The 20,714-nt window shown below is 40.5% G+C and overlaps 1 protein-coding gene across 1 annotated transcript; it reads left to right on the plus strand.

Moving 5' to 3' along the window:
• The first annotated feature begins 2,458 nt into the window (after positions 1-2,458).
• APOH (apolipoprotein H) lies at positions 2,459-15,432 on the plus strand. The gene is made up of 8 exons (XM_036106823.2): positions 2,459-2,601; positions 3,246-3,422; positions 4,716-4,812; positions 5,940-6,016; positions 7,816-8,004; positions 11,062-11,241; positions 12,921-13,118; positions 15,277-15,432. The coding sequence occupies exons 1-8, from the start codon at positions 2,538-2,540 to the stop codon at positions 15,330-15,332; spliced, it is 1,038 nt and encodes a 345-aa protein (XP_035962716.1). The 5' UTR covers positions 2,459-2,537; the 3' UTR covers positions 15,333-15,432.
• Positions 15,433-20,714: the final 5,282 nt, after the last annotated feature.

Below are 20,714 nucleotides of genomic sequence, written 5' to 3' on the forward strand. Positions count from 1 at the left end.
CTTTTGCTACTTCTCCTCACCAGTAAAAATCCTGACTCTCATTATCCCTAATATATTTGCCTGTTTGCTCAATCCCTTTTTGTAGCCAATCCTGTGACAACACTGGGCTGTCATCATCACAAGGGTCAATGTGACTGCCCCACTGGGTCTGCCCCTTGACTTTTGGACAGAATTAGGAAGGAAGGACAAAGGAATGGAGGGAGGGAGGGAGAAAGGGAGGAAAGAAGGAAAGGGTGCACTGTTTTTAATTTGAGGTATAATTAGCATATAATAAAATGCACAGATTTTAAATGTTTAATTGGATGAATTTTTAATATTTAATAAATTATTTTTTAATTGAAGTATAGTGGACACACAATGTTACATTAATTTCAGGTGTACAGCATAATGACTTGACAAGTCCATACATTATGCTGTGCTCACAAGTGTAGCCTCCATCTGTCACCATACAACACCATTACAATTCCATTGACTCTATTCCCTGTGCTGTGCCTTTCATCCCCGTGACTTATTCATTCAGTGACTGGAAGCCTGTACCTCCCACTCCCTTTCACCCATCTTGCCCATTCCTCATCCTCCTCCCCTCTGGCGACCATCAGTTTGTTCTCTGTTATTTATGGGTCTGTTTCTGCTTTTTGTTTATTTCTTTGTTCATTTGTTTTCGTTAAATGAGTTTTGATCATTGCAGGTACCCTAGTAACAAACATGTAAAAGAAAATATAGAATGTTCCTGCCCCTCCAGAAAAGCCCCTCAGGTGAGGGTGCACATCCATCAGCAAATATCGTTAAAAACCCCTCTTCTGTCACTGCTCCTCTCAACGACTCTCACTCCATTTTCATCTGTTGCCAAAAATGTCTCTTCTTAGTTTCACACTTTCAAATTTGTTTTCCTGATGCCCAGCCTGTTTGGTTTCTCTCTTTCTCCATTTCTGCCTCAGATCTTGATTATATAAAACAACTCAGCCCTGTCTTCTTCAGTTTCTCTCTTCTCCACACATTAAGGGAATTCTCCACAATAAAGCAGAGCCTGTGAATGATCTAGAAAACCCTTTGAAGGGGAAGGTGGGGTGAGTGTGTGTGTGTGTGTAAAGACTGTGATTTAATCACAGAGGGGGAAGGGCCACTGGTATTTTCTATTAGTGGCAGCATACTTTTCCTCTTGTCGCAGGACACAATGTGCATTAGAAGCAAAGTTCAAGAATCACTGCCTGAAAAGAATGTTTCTTAAACTAATGTGTGTTGAACAACTTTAGACCTCAAAGACCATCCAAATGAGAACCAGCAAAAGCAATTGACTCAGAGCTTGTCATAACAAGGGAGTCAGCCATCATCATTTGCATTTGGCAGAGACTCAAAGTCAGAGGAGTGGTCAAACTTGATTGTGGACACAAAGGGCAAATTTCAAGTACGTCCTGATGGGACATTGTTGGTATGATAGGGACGTTGGAAGTGGACTAACTAGAAGCTGGGCATCCTATGTGATTGATTAAAGAACATATTTGGCTTTCTCTAGTTCGTCCTAAGGTAGGCCGATTGCTATGGAGGTTGTGATTCAGCTTGCTGGATTGGTTGCTACAGAAACTAGGGGTCAGAGTTCTATTTTTATATATTTTCTGGCCATTGTCCACTTGTATATTCATTCCCTGAGAGAGAAGGATGCATGAGACGACTAGGGAGTCATGGCTGGTCCTCTCTGAACCCCCCAAGCAACGTCATCAGCATTGGCCATTGTCTCCTCCTATTCAACTTCTGTTCTTTTCGGAGTCCCAGCTTGTAACTTCATGTCAACTTTCCAATCCCTAAAACAGATCTAGAAATCTGCCTAGACAGATCTAAGAAGTATTAAGAACGATGAGCAGGACATTGTGTTGACTTGATGTGAGAAGACTGAGGTTTTGAGGATAGCTTTGAGGTTGCACCTGGAGCTCCCAGGATGATCTTGTTACTAACTGCAAGTAAAACAGAAGTCTGGAAGAAATCATCATTTTCTGAGAGAAGATGATGAACTCGGATTTTTAGGGATTATAGTTTTAGATGCTTCCCTGTGGATGTTCTTTAGAATCATACATCTGGAAACTGGAATATCATTTTAGAGGTGTGGAGACTGAAACCCAGAGATGGTCCAAAATTCCTATGTCAAGACTGTGGGGGAAGCAGATGCTCCAGACTTCTGATGCTCCACCCACTACATACACAAAACTAAGGATGGAGGATGAGAGGTCTGGAGTAGAGGCCTGACAATCTGGGAATCACCAGGATTCTATCGGAGGCAGTAATGGACCATGTTGTGCCATTAAAATAAATGTTATGAAGATGGAAATCATTTGCCAAAGATTTCACAACAAACCCACGGAAGTGAAAGTAAATGATTAAAAAATGTAGGTCTCAGAGTTCCTTTCAAATTGTGATATTTTACCTTCTATTTACAGAGGTAAAAGGACACAAGGGAAAAGGTTAATGTTTAAGCACTTTTATATTTGCATCCCTCTTTTTAGCAGAGGAAACCATTTTGGTAGTGTCTGTGTGAGTCATCCACAATGATTTCTCTGGGGCTCTTCTTGTTCTCAATTTTTCTCTGCCATATTGCTACTGCAGGACGGAGTAAGTACTCTTTGCTTTTGCAAATATAATTAATATATCCAACCCCCTAGTACATGACAAGGATCCATAATGATCGTTAAAATTCTTTTTAGTGTGGATGCTGGGGAGTCTGGATTGATACTGATTCTTCAATATTGCCACGCTTAAAGCTCCTCCCGAAGATGTTCAGCCAGTTGAAGCCTTGATGTATTGACCTATAAAATGGGGATAACTATAGTACCCTTCAAAGGAGGGTTAGGAGGAGATTAGATGAGATATTGCATATGTGAAATATTTGGTACAGAACTTGGCATAGTTACTATCAGTAGCATTAAATAGTTTTTTTCATTTTTGTGCTAGCAGAGCTTAAAAAATGAAAATATAGATTTCTTTTTTAAATTTTATTTAAAATCAATTAATTAACATATAGTGTATTATTAGCTTCAGAGGTAGAGTTTAGTGATTCATCAGTTGCATATAACACCCAGTACTCATTACATCAAGTCCCTCCTTAATGCCCATCACTGGGTTGCCCCAGCCCCCCACCTGCCTCCCCTCCAGAAACCCTCAGTTTGTTTCCGATAGTTAAGAGTCTCACTCTCTGATTTCGTCTTATTTTAGAAAAATATAGATTTCTTAACTAACTGCTTTGTGCTCTATTTCAGCCTGTCCCAAACCAGATGATTTACCATTTGCCACCATTGTTCCATTAAAAACATCCTATGACCCAGGGGAGCAGATCGTGTACTCCTGCCGTCCAGGCTACGTATCCCGGGGTGGGATGAGGCGGTTCACCTGCCCTCTCACAGGACTTTGGCCCATCAACACCCTGAAGTGTACCCGTAAGTCAGTGCCTTCTCTCACATGCTCTCCCCTCATTGGGATTCGGGACACTTGGGGGATAACCCACTTTGTCATGCTGGGGCACAGAGGGCCAGTGGAGCCACAGAGTGGAGGGCCGTGAAGAAACAAGAGGGCCTGGGGGAGTGTTCATGGGAGGGGAGAGCAGAGGTGATAGGTCCTATTTAGAGAGGAGGAGGTGAGCATAGCCCAGAACTAGAAGAGATGTAAAAAAGCGACCTGCTACGATAAAAGAGAGAGAAACACTGCAGAAGTAAAAAAAGATGTACAGATACTCTGAAATTTAGACAGATGCCAAAAGAGACTCTTAAAAAAGTAAAACACAAGGAATCATCAGATCTTTGGACTTGACCTCAAAATGAAAGCAGATTTAATAGAATCATCACATTATAATAATTTATAATAAATATAATTATATGAATTGTATATGATTATATAACCATAATTTATAAAATAAATTATAATAATTTATATATATAAATATAATATAAAAAACTTAAGCAAAGATTTATTGCTATCACCTTATGGTAGATGGTTGCTTTTCTTTATTCCTCAGTACATGGTTCCGTGATATCATGCCAGCATTACTTTTTACAGTCAAATATGGAGCAATCAACCCAATAGAATTTCTGGCAATTTTATGTAGAAGTTAAACAGTAAAAAAAAAGACTATATGGGTCTATCTGAGCCCTGGTTATTTTGGTCATATGAACATGACCTTTGTGAAAATCATACATTTCATACAAGTGATTTTAGTATGCTTTTTCTTTCAAAAGGACTAAACAAGATTTTTAATGAAAAACAGCTGTAACATCATAAGGGAAAAGTTTTCTTTAAATTGGTCATAACTCTGGAATACTAACAATTTCATTTTTTCAAGTTACTTTCCACATGTATATTTTTGCATCATTGCAGAGAGTAGGTACCATTTTGTATTTTTCTATATTCATCGGCATAGCATAAATATTGACTGTGTCTTCATAGTCTTCATAATTCATATTTTGTTGGTTGCATAAGAATGCAACTGTTGATTTACCATAGTTGATCAAAACAATCACCTGATGGTAAACATTTAGGCTGTCCAATTTTTGTTATTAGAGGTAACAGTGCAATGAGCCCCTTTGTGCATATATCATTTGACTAATTTTGAGTTATTTGCTTAGAATAGTTAACAGTAGAGTTATTGGATCAAAGAATAGGAATGAATTTATATGTTTTTACTTTAATGAAAAATTCTACAAATTGAAATTTACCTTTCTATCTTTAAATTACAGCCAGAGTATGTCCTTTTGCTGGAATCTTAGAAAATGGAGCTGTACGCTACACAACTTTTGAATATCCTAACACGATCAGTTTTGCCTGTAACACCGGGTAAGGACTTCTAGCTAACAGAGGCAGAATATTTCTGTGCCCTTAAGCTAAACATCAAGACATATTTTACTTTTAGCCTTCAGGCTGGACTTGCTGAATACAAATCATTTGTAGTCCTGCTTTTAATCTATACCACAGTGGTGTTGGGGTAGGGGAAGGGATGGAGGCCATAACAACTAGTAAAATATGAAGTTGCTACTGTATCCAACTTTCCTTCTCCTGGTTAATTACTTAACTGAGGAGGTACCTTGGAAAGACTAAAACTGGATGGTAATTCTTTATCATCTCTGGGACAAATCTTGGCATGAAGGATAAAATACTTTAGGAATTGGACTTGAGCTTTGGACATGAACCTAATTTGATTGACTGACCTGGGAGTCTCCAGAAGGGAGTTCTCTGGCGAAGGTTGGGAGTGTGATGGTATAGAACATCTGTTGATCCTCACACGATGCAGGGCAGCATCCCCAGCAAGAAAGCATGTAGCTCATCTGCCTTATTAGCAAAGACATCACCAGTGACATTGTCAATACAGGTCAGCTGTACCTTAGGGCAAAATTTTACTGAAGATTCTTGTTTCGGATTGGAAATTAAGAAATACTGTGTGTGAAAGAGAAATGGACTCCTTTCATCTGAAACACCAACTAACTTGTGGGTCTGATGACAAAGGGCCTTGAAACATTTGGCTTTGAGGAGACAATGTTACATTTTTGATGGAAATGTACTGCATTGTTTTTACCCATTTATGTCAGTGGAGTGAATAGTTTCAGGAAATGAATAGTAGCCATGCCTCAGTTTGATTCACTTTTGTGACCCTGAAGAAGAGATGCTTCTTTGCTCCATGTAAGAAGCAGCTAATTTGGCCTGCTGATTGGAAAAGAAGGATTTGGGGGGTTGGTTTCTATGCCTCCAGCTATGGAAACTTCTCATTCTTCTGTGAGTCCCCTGCAGCCCTGGGCTGGGAGATTTGATGAGCCTTAAGTGAGTGCTGAGCTCCTCAAGAAAGCAGCATTACAAAATAGGGAAAAAGTCAGTAGCATGAACCTGAGGCGATGCTCAGTGGAGAAGACATTTGAGATGCCATCAATGGATTATTCTACTGCTTGATGGGTTACATTTTCCTTTTGCAGGTTTTATCTGAATGGAAGTAGTTCTGCTCAATGTACTGAGGAAGGAAAATGGAGTGTTGACCTTCCTGTCTGTACTCGTGAGTCTGTGGGTCTCCAGTTCTGGGGAGAGCGATTAGTTGGTTTGCCTGGGACTTTGCTGGTCTTAACCCTGTACATTCCATGCCCTGGAAATCCCTCAGTCCTGACTCTTTGGGATGGTTGCTCACCCTCATGGGGAGTGTTCATCCTGATATCATCTTACCTTGGAGGATCAACAACCCTTTTGGAAGGACAGAAGGAAAGCATTCAACTCATGAACACATTTGTATCCTCCACTTGGTGGAACCAGTGATATCTGGGCTTAGTCATTCCATCATTCTCTCAGTTTTTGACAGGCTACGTGTGGCATTGGTCAATCAGGGACTGCCATCACTGGACTAGAAAAACTGGTAACTGAGATCAAACATCTTCCTCCTACTCTGGGACCTCATTCATTCATTTATACATTTATACATACATTCATACATGTCTACATTCGTTTATACATTTATGCATATTGAGAACCTAATGTGTGTCATATCCTGTTCTCAGCACTGAGGCTATATGGCTGAAAGAGACTTCTGCCTGCCCTCAGCAAGTGTGTCTAGTAATGAGGGACATAGGAAAGTAACAGTGACCTTAGATTCCATCAAAGGGCCTTGCCTCATAGGAGTGGAGTGGGATTGTTCCCCAAAACACTGCTGGCTTATTCCGGGGACCCTCAGCCATGCAGTCAGGGGCAGCTCTGGGCATTGCTGATATAGGGAGGGATGTTCTGATTGTGATTCACGGGAGTCCAATCTTCGACCAGGAGGCCCATGCATTACAATCATGGTTATGGTTTTTTAACATTTCAGTGAGGTCTGTCCTAGCAAGAATCAGTGAAAAAGTCAAGCAATTTCAAATCAGTGATGGTTTAAGAAAAGCTGAACTACCAAAACAAAGGTTTTTAAGGCTAAATTAGAGTTCTTTACTCAGCAGTAAAAATCACCACTGTTCCTATAGTTTCCCTTGGAAGCAGATTTATATCAACTATGTAGTCACTTTTGCTACTTGGTTACAAAGAGAAGATCTGCTTTCACTTCAATCTAATCTAAATCAATGCTTCTCATACTTTAATGTACTGTGAATCACCTGGGCATCTCGTTAAGATGCAGATTCTGATCCACGGCTCTGGGGTGGGGTCTGAGCTGCCGCATTTCTAGTAAGCTTCTAGGCAAGGCCCCTGCTGGGGTCTCACGGATCCCACTTGGAGTAGCAAGGATCTAAATAATTCAGATGAAATCACATTCACTCACTTCCTTTACATTAGTATAACTCTCCCTGGACTTATGGAAACCCCGTATTAGTCCGCTCAGGATGACAACCCAGACTGTCTCCACATAAAGTTACTTGTGTAAGCTCCATGCATTCAGAGTGCAGAAGCAGGAGATATTCAATGGGAACAAACCAACGTAAGCCAGCAGTGGAACGTAGATGTCGCAAAAGACTTTGTACCAAGTGCTATTATGAGCAATTATTGTAGGATGGTCCTCCACCAACTCTGACTTTCAGAAACATCTATCATTTGGATCACAGACTGATGGAGACCTATGCATTGTGTCATTGTATCAGGCAAATTTGTGGTGACAAGACTTAGACTTACTTCATTTTTCAATCTTTTCACTGGTTCAGACATCTGGTTTTCAGATCATATTTTCTTCTGTGACTTCTTTAAGGGACTGTTTTTACCCTGGTATTTGATCCAATTTTGCATTTTCTCAAGTTAATCTTTGTTTTTTTGTTTTTTCCTTTCTGGAAAGAGCATTTTTAAAAGACTCAACTATTTCATAAAAGTGATCATTCTTTCTTTTTCCAGCTGTAACCTGCCCTCCACCATCCATTCCTAAGTTTGCAACCCTTAGTGATTACAAGCCATTGGCTAAAAACCACTCCCTCTATGGAAACAAGGCTGTCTTCGAATGTTTGCCACACTATGCCATGTTTGGAAATGATACAATTACCTGCACAGCACATGGAAATTGGACTACATTACCAGAATGCAGAGGTAGGTGCAAGGACAAGACAAAGCTATTATGACAGTGTAGAACCCCATTTTTAAGAACTATGGAAAATGGCACTGTCATCGAGTGTTTCCAATGGCCTTGTTCAACAAATGTTTATTGGCATCTACCATGTGCCAGGCAGTGTGCTAGGTATTGGGGATACCAGATGAACGAGACCTGGCTTCTGACCTCCGGAGAATTATATATAATGCGATGAACTGTTTGGAGCTGCCTGGGAGAGCTTCCCAGAAGAGGAGAAGTGGAGAATGAGGGGAAGGCATGGAAAGTCAGGGAAGCATGAGAGAACAGGTAGTGTGCGTGGACAGTCGAATATGGTGGTGAGGTTGGTTGAGAGAAGCCAGGATTAAATTGGGACATCCTAGGAGATGAGGGTGAAAAACTGGGCGGTAGTCAGATTGTCCCAAGCTTTTATAGTCCACCTAAATTTAAGAATCACAAGAATATTTGATTTTAAAAATTAGGAAAATTCTTCCTCTTCTATTTATTTTTATTTTTTTAGAGAGAGAGAGCATGTGTGTGCTCGTGGGGTGGGGAGGGGCAGAGAGAGAGGGAGAAGGAGAGGGAGAAAATCTTAAGCAGGCTCCATGCTGCTTAAAGAGCCTGAAGTGAGGCTCAATCCCGCGCCCCTGAGATCATGACCTAAGCCGAAATCAGGAGTGGGACACTTGACCAACTGAGCCACCTAGGCGCCCCCTTCCTCTTTTAATTTGACCTATCATTGTTATCTTTGACTTTGCCAACCGCAAAACAAGTAGACAAATTATAGACTTTATCATGCACACAAGGAGTTTTACTAAGGACTGCTACTTTCTCCTGTAGTAGATATTGCAGATATCTCTTGAATGATTCAAAGCATAAATGCTTTTTAGCCTGGGGAAACTACCAATAATAATACCTAGCACCTTCTGCGGGACTTAAACTCTGGGCCAGGTACTGGTCTCCTGTTGTATACGTGTCATCTCATCTCATTTAATTCTCTCAAGTCCTAAGCAGTAGGTTCTTTTTTTTTTTTTTTCAACCTTTCACCTACACGTATCAACCGTCAACATGTTGTGACTTTCTCCGTCTCTCTCTCTCTTTCCATAGACAGATGCTTTTTCTTCCTGAACCATCTGAAAATAAGTTGTACACATGATGACACTTACCCATAAATACTTCGGCATGAATGTCATAAGAACAAGAACATTGTCCCCGTAGACAAGACATTTAATGTGTTTTGAATTATTAACAATAATGATTTAAACTATTATAATAATATAAACAATTAACAACATTTATTTCATGTGGAAATTTCCCCTCAATTGACGCGAAAGTGTTCTTTATACGTGTGTTTTGTTTTACATGGGATCTTGTCAAGAATCACACATTTGGTTTAGTTGTCATGGCTCCTTAATCTCCTTTGATTAAGAATGATCCCCTGTGGGATGCCTAGGAGGCTCAGTTGGTGAAGCGGCTGCCTTCAGCTTGAGGTCACGATCCCAGGGTCCTGGGATCGAGTCCCGCATCGGGCTCCCTGCTCAGCGGGGGGCCTGCTTCTCCCTCTGCTGCTGCCCCTTCCTCCTCTCCCTGCTCATGCTCGTTCTCTCTGTCTCTCTCTCTCTCTCAAATAAATAAATACAATATTTTTTAAAAAAGGATGATCCCTGCCTTTTTAGCTGTCTTTCCTTGACATTTTTATTTTTATTTATTTCTATTTTTTTTTTTTAGAGAGAGAGTGTGTGTGAGGGGTAGGAGGGAGGGGCAGAGGAGAGGGAGAGAGAGAGAGAATGCCAAGCAGACTCCATGTCCAGCATGGAGCCCGACTTGGGGCTCAATCTCTCCACCCTGAGATCACAACCTGAGCCGAAATCAAGAGTTGGATTCTTAGTGGCACCTGGGTGGCTCAGTCAGTTAAGCATCTGTCTTTGGCTCAGGTCATGATCCCAGGGTGCTGGGGTCGAGCCCCACATCAGGCGCCCTGCTCAGCGGGGAGCCTGCTTCTCCCTCTCCCTCTGCCTGCTGCTTCCCCTGCTTGTGCTCTCTCTCTGTCAAACAAATAAATAAAATCTTAAAAAAAAAAAAAAAAGAATCAGGCACTTAACTGACTGAGCCACTCAGGTGCCCCTCCTTGACATTTTTAAAGAATACAGGCTAGTTGTCTTGTAGAATATTCCATCATCTGAATCTAGGTGATGATTTACTTGTGATTAGATTCAAGCTAAATAATTTTGATAAGAATCCATTCCATCACATCAGGAGGCGTCACTGGTCATGCTTCGTTTGAGCCCTTGGTCAGGTGGGTTGTGTCAGATCTTCTTTCCCTTTTTGGAAAGCAAATGGTGGGTGATACTTGGAGATGGTGTGACTATCTACTCTCTAGCAGGCATTTTGGCATCCTCTGATGATCCCCAACTTAGTCAATTATGACTCAGGCAAACTGGCGACTTTCTATCTTTTCTATATTGATTAGCTTGCATTCTTCTGTAGAAAAAAGCTTTTCTTTTCTTCCATGGACTATTTTGAAAGTATTATTATAGACTCATAGATTCAGGTGCCAGGAAGCAGCACCATGTTTCTCCTTCGTATTTCATTCTGGCTTCTCATATAGGATGAAGACATTCATAAGAATTAAATTTAACATCTGAAATCCAATAATGGTGTGCTAGTATGCATGGAGGGCGTCTTTGTGTTTTAATTTCATGGTTTGTTGATTAAAAGAGACAGGCTTCTTTTTTTTCTTTTTCTTTCAAGCCCACCATTTTAGACAGCATGGAGATGAAATCTGGAATAAATAATACCCTGTGATTATGTGAGAGCCCAAAGAACTTGGTAACTCATTGATTTACTTTCAAAGTGTTGTTTCTTTTTTAATATCTAGGGTCCTGTGGGCATAAGAAAAGGGGGACAGAATTAAGCACCTAAGTCCCTAGAAATTGTAGTCCAGCTACAGGAACACCCAGTGACTCAATGGGGTAATGGAGACTGGAACGTAAATATTTCATATCTATGGGACAGCACTACTATTTATACTAATATGTCTTATTGAATACACTTTTTAGAAGTAAAATGCCCATTCCCATCAAGACCAGACAATGGGTTTGTGAACTATCCTGCAAAACAAACACTTTATTACAAGGATAAAGCCACATATGGTTGCCATGATACATTTGTCTTGGATGGCCCACAAGAAGTAGAATGTAGCAAATTTGGAAACTGGTCTGCACAACCAAGTTGTAAAGGTATGAAATATGGGTGAGGTTTTTATACATCATGAACTTATCCAGTGGATTACCCTTACTTGCCATTTTCTTGTTCCAATCATTTTCCACTTGTTGCTCAGACTTGCTTCAAAGTTATTTGTATGTGAAAGACTTTAGGACTCACATGTGCATGGGGGGACTTCGTGCTTAGCAGCGTGTTTGAGATGAAACTGTAGGAAATAAACAGATCCTTTGTAAGCATTGATGATATGGTGGAAAATTGTGTGGGTTTCCTCTACTTGTTTTCCCGTGAGCATCATTTTCTGCTTTGTTCTAGTCTAGATTCTTCTCCTTGTTGCGGAAACTAATCACACATACAAGCTAGTTCAAGGAAATGGGGGTTTATCATAAACAGGCAACAGGCATTTGTATGGACATTGAAGATGAGGAAATGAAATACAGCTGGTCCTGAGGATTCGAACCGAAAGCCAGGCCCTATTACTACTCTTTCCATATCTCAGTGGCCTCATTGTCTCTCTCATTCATGTTTCCCTGCTCACTCACCTCGAACCTGGCTTGACTCTACACCAGGACCTCTCAGCCCAAGGACTCATCACTAACTGGTATCTTTTCCTGAGAACACTGGTTCCTTTTGAGTTAGGGTGTTTATCCTTGATCCGGGATCATGCTTATGCAAAGAACAATAACCTAGCACTATATTTCTGCTCAGGTTGCTACAGGGCTGGGCAGTTTAAGCAGAAAAGGAAATTAGGCACAGCAGGCAAAATGATGTATAATTAATTAGTGTCTTAGTTGGGGTCCCCTAGACGCAGAGCCTGAGACAGGGATTCAGGTGCAGATGATTTATTCAGTGAGTGTCTCAGGAGAAAGTGAGGCAGGTAGGATCGAGTAGGGCACTGGTTCTCAAACTTCACTGTGCCCCAGAATCACCTGGAGGGCTTATTTAAACACAGAGTTTCTGATTCAGTAGATCTGGGATAGGACCTGAGAATTTGCATTTCTATCAAGTTCCCAAGTGATGCTGCTGCTGCTGATCCAGGAACTAAGTTTTGAACAAATAGGTGGTCTCAACTAGAGTCTAGTTTCAATTGCATCCCCTTGGGAGCTCTGGACCATGAATTCTACCCTAGAGTTGATCCCACCAAAAGGCATGGGGACCTGCTTTTTGTATCCCCTTGTTGGTCAGTCATTGGCTATGGGCTGCTCCCTTCCCTGACGCTGGTGTGGGGGCTGATTTGCTCCCAGAAGAGATGGCTCCCTTATGGCTGAGGGCAATTTTTCGGAGAAAGGAACATTTGTGAGCTATCATCAGCCAGTGCTCACAGTGGCTGGTGGATGGACGCACTAGCTCAATAAATGGGATCTAAGTGGGGCGGTGGAGGTTTATATGAAATGGCAGTATCTCGTAGAAGTTCTTTTTCACTGAAGCCTAAAATCTGATGCTTCTGCTTTGACCTTCTTAAGTGGCTACTACAAGGGGGGAAAAGGGCATCTTGGAAGCCGTGACTAATGGTTCTATTGATAAAGAACTTCCATTAGCAATGGCACCGGTGTTACTCACTATGAACATTCTTGGAATCTTCTTGTCTTGAGCAATGTGTTTCAGGTGTACTCATCTACCGATCCAAATGCTACATCATCCTTAAAGAAGACTAACTGGACTCCTAAGTCTTGACTACAAATATTGTCTCTTTCAGCTTCTTGTAAATTATCTGTTAAAAAAGCGACTGTGCTATACCAAGGAGAGAAAGTAAAGCTTCAAGAAAAATTCAAGGATGGAATGCCACATGGTGAAAAAGTTTCTTTCTTCTGCAAGAATAAGGAAAAGAAGTGTAGCTACACAGAGGATGCTCAGTGCATCGACGGCACCATTGAAATCCCCAAGTGCTTCAAGGGTGAGTCTGACACTGGTACTTTTAGCTAAGATTTCCACTTGCCCCTCACCACAAGAAGTACTTTATTTATTTATTTATTTTTTTGCATAAAATCAGTTATATTTATTTAGAATTGCATAAGAAATACATATAATAAAATAAAACTCAGTAGAGACATCTGATTACAAAATGGAAGAAAAAGATGTTTTCTAGTAAACAGAATTCTGTGCTTTAGTACTTGAATTTGAACTGTACATTTTTGACGTTTACTCAATGAATGACTTTCTACAAATGACTTAAGTTTTCAAGTCTTTGTATCTTTGCCAGTAAAACAGGAATTATAACATATATCTCATCATTATAAGAAGCCCATGTCAGTTTGGCCACTGGATTTTCTCTAAAGATTTTATTTATTTATTTGAGACGGAGAGAAAGAGCGAGCAAGCATGAATGGGAGGGAAGGGCAGAAGGAGAGGGAGAAGCAGGCTCCCTGCTGACTGAGCCACCCAGGTGCCCCTGGCCACTGGATTTTTAAAAAGAGAGGGGGATCAGGAGAAAAGAGCGAGATGAAGCAATAAACTGATTCATTTTCTCTACTTGCATTAACATTTTCCTTTCCAATTTTTTTCCCTAAAACTCAGGGTTGCAGTTTTATTCAATGAATATTGAGATGAATTATGCCATCTTGTATAATTCCAGAGTAAGCTCAAATAAGAATAATAATGTTGCATGGAATATTGAATAATAGTAATATTTACTGCCTCTCAGTCCCAAATTATAGAGAACTCACCCCAATTACAAAGTCACTCATGGTAATGGTGATTGGTTTATAGATCTTCTAACATTTTTTCCCTTTCTTCAGCAACTCCTAGAGTTTGAAAAGTCCCCATTAGAGCAAAGTATTCATTAGAGCAAAATATTTTAAGGAAGATGAGATTATGTTTGTGTGAGATAGAGAACTGTATAATGATCAGCATTTAGAACTGCTAACTTTTTAAATTTTCGGGTTTAGGGTTTAAATATCTTTGTACTATGAAGGAAGAATGAGCCAGAGGCTGAAGCTACTATTGGCTCTTAGTTTAGAAGGGTTCCAAGAGGGGCACCTGGGTGGCTCAGTTGGTTAAGTGTCTGTCTTCGGCTCAGGTCGTGATCCCAGTGTCTTGGGATCAGGCCCCATGTCGGTCTCCTTGCTCAGCGCGGAACCTGCTTCTCCCTCTGCCTGCCGCTCCGCCCTGTTTGTGCTCTCTCTCTGACAAATAAATAAGTAAAATCTTACCAAAAAAGTGTTCCAAGAATGTGGACAGCCCTATCCTGGGCAGGCAGGTTAGAGAAGAGAGGGGTTTGAGAAGTGACCAGCTAGAGACAGAGAATGGAATGATAACTAGTGAATCACACCTACTTCACAGGTTTGATGATCAGAAATATGATCCATGCCACAGAAGAGGTGTTCAAACAATGATAGTTATTATAATCACTAATGGTTAGAAATGCACTGGATAAATTGTTATTGTTCAAAATATAGCAGACCCCTGGGGCGCCTGGGTGGCTCAGATGGTTAAGCGTCTGCCTTCGGCTCAGGTCATGATCCCAGGGTCCTGGGATCGAGTCCCGCATCGGGCTCCCTGCTAGGCGGGGAGCCTGCTTCTCCCTCTGCCTCTGCCGCTCTCTCTCTCTCTGACTTTCATGAATAAATAAATAAAACATTAAAAAATATATATATAGCAGACCCCTGGGCAGATGTTAAATACTGAAATTGACAGAGGACATGTAGCCTCCTACAAATCAGTACACAAAATATTAGAAGAGGATAATTTAAAGAAACCAAACAGAGTTTTGTTGATGAATTTCTTCAGGCTATTGTTCCTTATAGTCTTCAGACAGATGCAGCACTGTTAGTGCATCAGAGAATAAATAAAAGGCTGATACAGGTTTTTTTTTTTTTCCTTTTAATCTTGACTATCAGAATTATACAGAACCTTTTATTTTCTCTCTTGGAAATGAGTGCCTTATCATTTCCCTGATGTTTTCTCCTATCACTTAAACCTCACAGTCAATGGTTTTATTCATATAATTAAATTTTCCCACATGTTGGTAAAATGTATTTGATTTGGCTTAGCTACTTAGCAAATTTAAGAAATGATCATTTCTCTTAGAGTCTTATCTTTTTCTTCCCAAACAGAACACAGCACTCTGGCTTTCTGGAAAACCGATGCATCAGATGTAAAGCCATGCTAAACTGGTTTTCAGATTCAAAATTAAATGCCACACTTGAATCAGTGTTTGTCCAAGGAACATAACGGAAGTGGAAAAATAAAGTGACTGAATTTTTTCCCTCTGTCGTTGCGGCGCGGTAGCTTACTTTTAGTTATGTTAGCTGATTAAGAAACCCAAATACGTGGAACATGGTCATTTCATGGCTGTGGAATGGAAAGGGTACACAGTGATCCAGGTAACTCAGTTCGCCTCTCCCTTGTTCTACTCTCAAATGCTTTTGCCTCAACCGACTGCAGTATTATTCATAGAATGGTCCAGAGAACCATCACATGAGCCCTCAGCTCTGCCTGGCTTACCATATCTCTCTGATTTATACACTCCTCTCCTCTCCAAGGTGGCTACTTCTCTTCTCAACCGTCCTCAAGCCACCTTCTCTCCCCTCACGCTCACCCGATCATCCTGCTCCTATTGCACCAAGAAAAGAGAAAAGACCTTTTAAAGACCTTCCCCTGGGGTGCCTGGATGGCTCAGTTGGTTAAGCGGACGACTCTTGATTTTGGCACAGGTTGTGATCTCAGGGTCTGGGGATCGAGCCCCAGTGGGGAGTGTGCTGGAGATTCTCTCTCTCCCTCTCCCTCTGCTCCTCCCTCCCACTCGTGCATTCTCTCTCTAAATAAATCTTAAAAAAAACAAATAAAATAAAAAATCTTCCCATGACCAAATCTGTCAACTTACCAGTACCTGTACCATATTCTCTGCCCTGTCTTGTTGCAGTGGATAAACCCAGTTTCCATCTAAGGGCAAACCTTATGCACTGGATCCCGTCTTCTCTCTGCTACTTAAGGATTTTGCTCCTGCCATGAATGATCTTCCATTTTTATTTCTTTTTCTTCCTATCGGACCATTTCTATCAGTGTAGAAATATACGGTAATATTACCCTTTACAAAAACCCTTCCTGTTGCCTGACATCTTTTTCCAGCTACTGTCCCATCTTTTTTTCCTGTTTTTATTTTTATTTTATTTTATTTTAATTTTTAATTATTTTTTATTTTTTTATGTTCCCTGTTTTTATAAAAGTACTGGAAAAGCTGTTTCTGTTTGCCAGCTCTACAAATAGTACCCGTCACTACTCTTGAAATCTGTCTCCCCCAAATTCCCTCACTGATGATTTTTCATTAGGATTTGATCTGCTTGCCCAGGGTGGGGGCCAGATCTCTGTTCCAAAATGTTTCTCTTCCTCCTTTCCTTCCCTCTCAGGTGGTCATTCAAAAGCTCCACATTCCCATTACTTAGCCTTAAAAAACAATTTTACTTTTTCTTCCTCAATCCTTCCTTTCTGTATTGTCTCTCCCTCCCCCTCTCTCTGGGTATTGGGGCTTGGGTTTGAGACCATTTGATACCTCCCCTTTGTAAATCAAAAAGCCCTATTTGGGGATTTTGCTGAGCAAAAGAGCCATCCGCTCTGGACTTCCTCTCTCAGCACAAAGCTTTAGATCCACTGTTTTCTTTAACTTGCTACATATTATTTTTTAAATGGACCTCCTGGGGCACCTGGGTGGCTCAGTTGGTTAAGTGTCTGACTCTTGATTTCAGTTCAGGTCATAATCTCAGGGTCGTGAGATAGAGGCCTGCTCGATACTCAGCACAAGTCTGCTGGAGATTCTCTCTCCCTCTTCTTCTGTTCCTCCCCTCCCCCTGCCCCCAAAAAACCAAACAAATAAAAAAAAAAATCTTTAAAATAAAAAATAAAAAAATAAAATGGCCCCTCCCCCCTCATCCCATGTAAGAGGTCTAGGAATGAAAAGATGGCAGTAAAAATTTTAGAGCATCTCCCCCTGCTCCAGACATGATTGCAAGGTTTGCTCCAGGAAAGAGAGAATATATTTTTCTATTATCCTCCTTTTTGTTGCAAATGCTTTCCTAATTAATTTTATTATTTCAAAATTTAAAAATACATAGAAAAAAATGTTAAATTGCTCACTGTCCCTCAGCTCACTTGAACAGGGCTCTGGAGCAGTGAAAGTCAGTAATGATTTTCTTGGGCATCTGGTGAGTAGTTATTGGGATCCTTTCTAATGTAGCCCTGAGCTCCAAGGCCTTTTGCTCAATCTTTGAGGGCCTTTTCATAAAAACTCACAATTAAGCTTTCCTGTTCTTTCACAAGGCCATTACCTACTTGGATCAACTGAGATATAATCCAGAGTTTTTTAAGTCCTATAATCCAGCTTATACCCAATGAATGAACATACCCAATGGGGGATTATTTACTTAAGTATTTATTACCTATGACCTATCTCAAGGGTATAATCAATAGGATATGGGGCTAATCAGAATGGATGGCCATCTTGGACTGGGACCTGGGGTGGGGAGTTGGGGCTGAAAGCCTCCTGATGTATCAGGCATTACCCTTTAGTTAGACTGGTGAAAGCAGGGCAAGAGGTCTTACGGGAAGAGCTGTTGGCCTTGTGGTTGGTACTCAGAGATTTGGGGCAACAGCTATCTATCAATTGGCATAAAAGCTTTTCAATATTTTCACACCCTGTGTGCCCTGCCACGCCTGCTTTCAAGAAAGATTTGGGACATCTTGATGTTGAAAGGACATAAACAACATTAAAAAAAAAAAAAAACAAACCCACACACATCAAACAAAACAAAACAAGAACACATATTGTATATTTAAAATTGTCATACCATTTATTTTTTAAGGCTTTGTTGCTTTTCTAGAGCAGTGTTAGGTTTACAACAAAATTTAGAGGAAAGTACAGAGAGTTCACATGTACCGCCCATCCTCACCCATGCAGAGCCTCGCCGTTATCAACATCATTTACCAAAGCGCTACATTTTTAGCCAAAGATAAACCTACACTGACACATCACCCCAAGTTTACCTTAGGATTTACTCTTGGTGTTGTCTATTCTATGGATTTGAACAAAAGTATAATGACATATATCCATTGTCGAGAGTATTTTCACTGCCTTAAAAGTCCTCTGTGCTCTGCAGGACATCTGGGTTGCTTCCAGGTTTGGGTGATTATGAATAAAGCTGCTATAATGATCTGTGTGCAGATTCTTGTGTGAATATAAGTTTTCAGCTTCTTTAGGTAAATATCAAGGAGCACGATTGCTGGATCATATGGTAAGAATATGTTTGTTGTTACGGAGATGTAATTGACATATAACATTATATTAATTTCATGTTCAACATAATGATTTGAGACATATATATTATGAAATGATCACCACAGTAAATATAGTTAACATCCATCACCACACAGTTACAATTTTTTCTTGTGATGAGAACTTTTAAGATCTGCTCTCTTAGCAACTTTCAAATATACTATACAGTAATTATTAACTATAATCACCATGCTGTACATTACATCCCCAGGACTTAGTTTATTTTACAACTGGAAGTATGTATTGTATTACTGGAAGTAAGTTTTGGCGACCTTTACCTATTTCATCTAGACTGTGTTTAGTTTTGTAAGAAACCACTAAACTGCCTTCCAAAGTGGCTGTACCATTTTGCTCGCTCACCAGGAATGAATGAGCAGTCCTATTGCTCCACATCTTTGTCAGCATTTGATGTTGACGATGTTCTGGATTTTGGCCATTCTAATGGGTGTGTAGTGGTATCTCATTGTTTCAGTTTGAATTTCCCTGATGTGGAGCATCTTTTCATATGCTTATTTGCCATCCATATATCTGCTTTGGTGAGGTGTCTGTTAAAGCCATTGGCCCATTTTTTTTTTTAGTTGGGTTGCTTATTGTTAAGTTTTAGCAGTTCTTTGTATATTTTGGATAACAATCTTTCCTCAGATACGTCTTTTGCAAACATTTTCTCCAAGTCTGTGGCTTGTCTTCTCATTCTTTTTGATAGTGTCTTTCGCAGAGCAGATTTAATGAAGTCCAGCTTATCAATGATTTATTTCATGGATCGTGTCTTTGGCATTGTATCTAAAAAAGACATTGCCATACCCATCTAGATTTGCTTCTGTGTTATCTTCTAGGAGTTTTACAGTTTTTAATTTTACATTTAGGTCTATGATCTATTTTAAGTTAATTTTTGTGATGATGTAAGGTCTGTGTTCTAGCTTAATATTTTTGCATATGGATGTCCAGTTGTTCTAGGACCATTTATTGAAAAGACTATCTTTGCTCCTTTGAATTGCTTTTGCTTCTTTATCAAAGATCAGTGGACTGTATTCATGGTGGTCTATTTCTGGGCTCTCTGTTCTATTCCACTGACCTATGTGTGTATTAATAATTTTGCCAATACCACACTTTTTGATAACTGTAGCTTCATGCTTGTTGTTCGTAGCATCAGGTGTTCACAGTGCCAAAGGTTCCTGAGCCCAGCACTCCTATGTTAAACCTACAGCACCTCTCTACCTCCTATTCCCTTAACCTGCTCCACGAAGAAGCTCCTAGAACATGGTAGCTTTGTTGAGGATGGCCTTTTGCACCATTTCATTCATTGGAAGGCATTTCAGGCTGCTGGATAGGCTTGGATCCCTGAAAAATTAATCAGAATAGACTTTGAAGCTTAGGCCATAGTGCCAAGTCTTCTAATTTGATGATATTTTCATAGAAAGAAAAATCTGCTACTTTGGCAATTTGGATTAGAGGGCCCCATCAGTAGAAACTGCCCAATTGCAGCCCTCTATTTCATGATTATGTGGTCCATTTAGTGACGTAGGTAGATTCTCTTTCCCAAATGTTTTTCTTCTTAAAAGCTTAGGTCATCAGGTTGCCCAGCATTAAAATTCAGCTATCTCCTCCCCCGTAGGTGTGTAGTTATCTCCCCTGACAGCTGACAGACCAGGAAGTACTTCCTTCCTCCTCCCACAGGCAGTCAGATGGAGAAAGAGTGAAACTGGCTCAGGAGCTTGTTATCATCCTATATTTTAGCATGGCTGGATTTGTCTTCCCATGTTATGTGATAGTAAGTAACTAGCAACTGCAGATCCGACCAACGCTATAAGCAGCATATGGCCAAGGATGACTTCTTTCAAGATGAGGAGGTCCCCGGCTGTGCCTCCCAATGATCAGCTTTCTTCTCTTTGATTATGGCTGGTTAAGCTTCTTTTTTTTTTTTTTATTTTTTTAAAGATTTTATTTATTTATTTGACAGAGATAGCAACAGCAGGAACACAAGCAGGGGGAGTGGGAGAGGGAGAAGCAGGCTTCCCGCGGAGCAGGGTGCCCGATGCTGGGGCTCGATTCCAGGACCCTGGGATCATGACCTGAGCCGAAGGCAGCCGCTTAACGACTGAGCCACCCAGGCGCCCCGCTGGTTAAGCTTCTACATGCAAAGCTGTCCATGTTTTAGCTTTTCTCTCATGCTGTCCTATATATCTGCAAGAGGTTTAGAGCATAAAGATGAATTCTTTCATTTCTAAG

This window comes from Halichoerus grypus, chromosome 2 (genome assembly GCF_964656455.1).
Source record: "Halichoerus grypus chromosome 2, mHalGry1.hap1.1, whole genome shotgun sequence".
NCBI lineage: Eukaryota > Metazoa > Chordata > Mammalia > Carnivora > Phocidae > Halichoerus > Halichoerus grypus.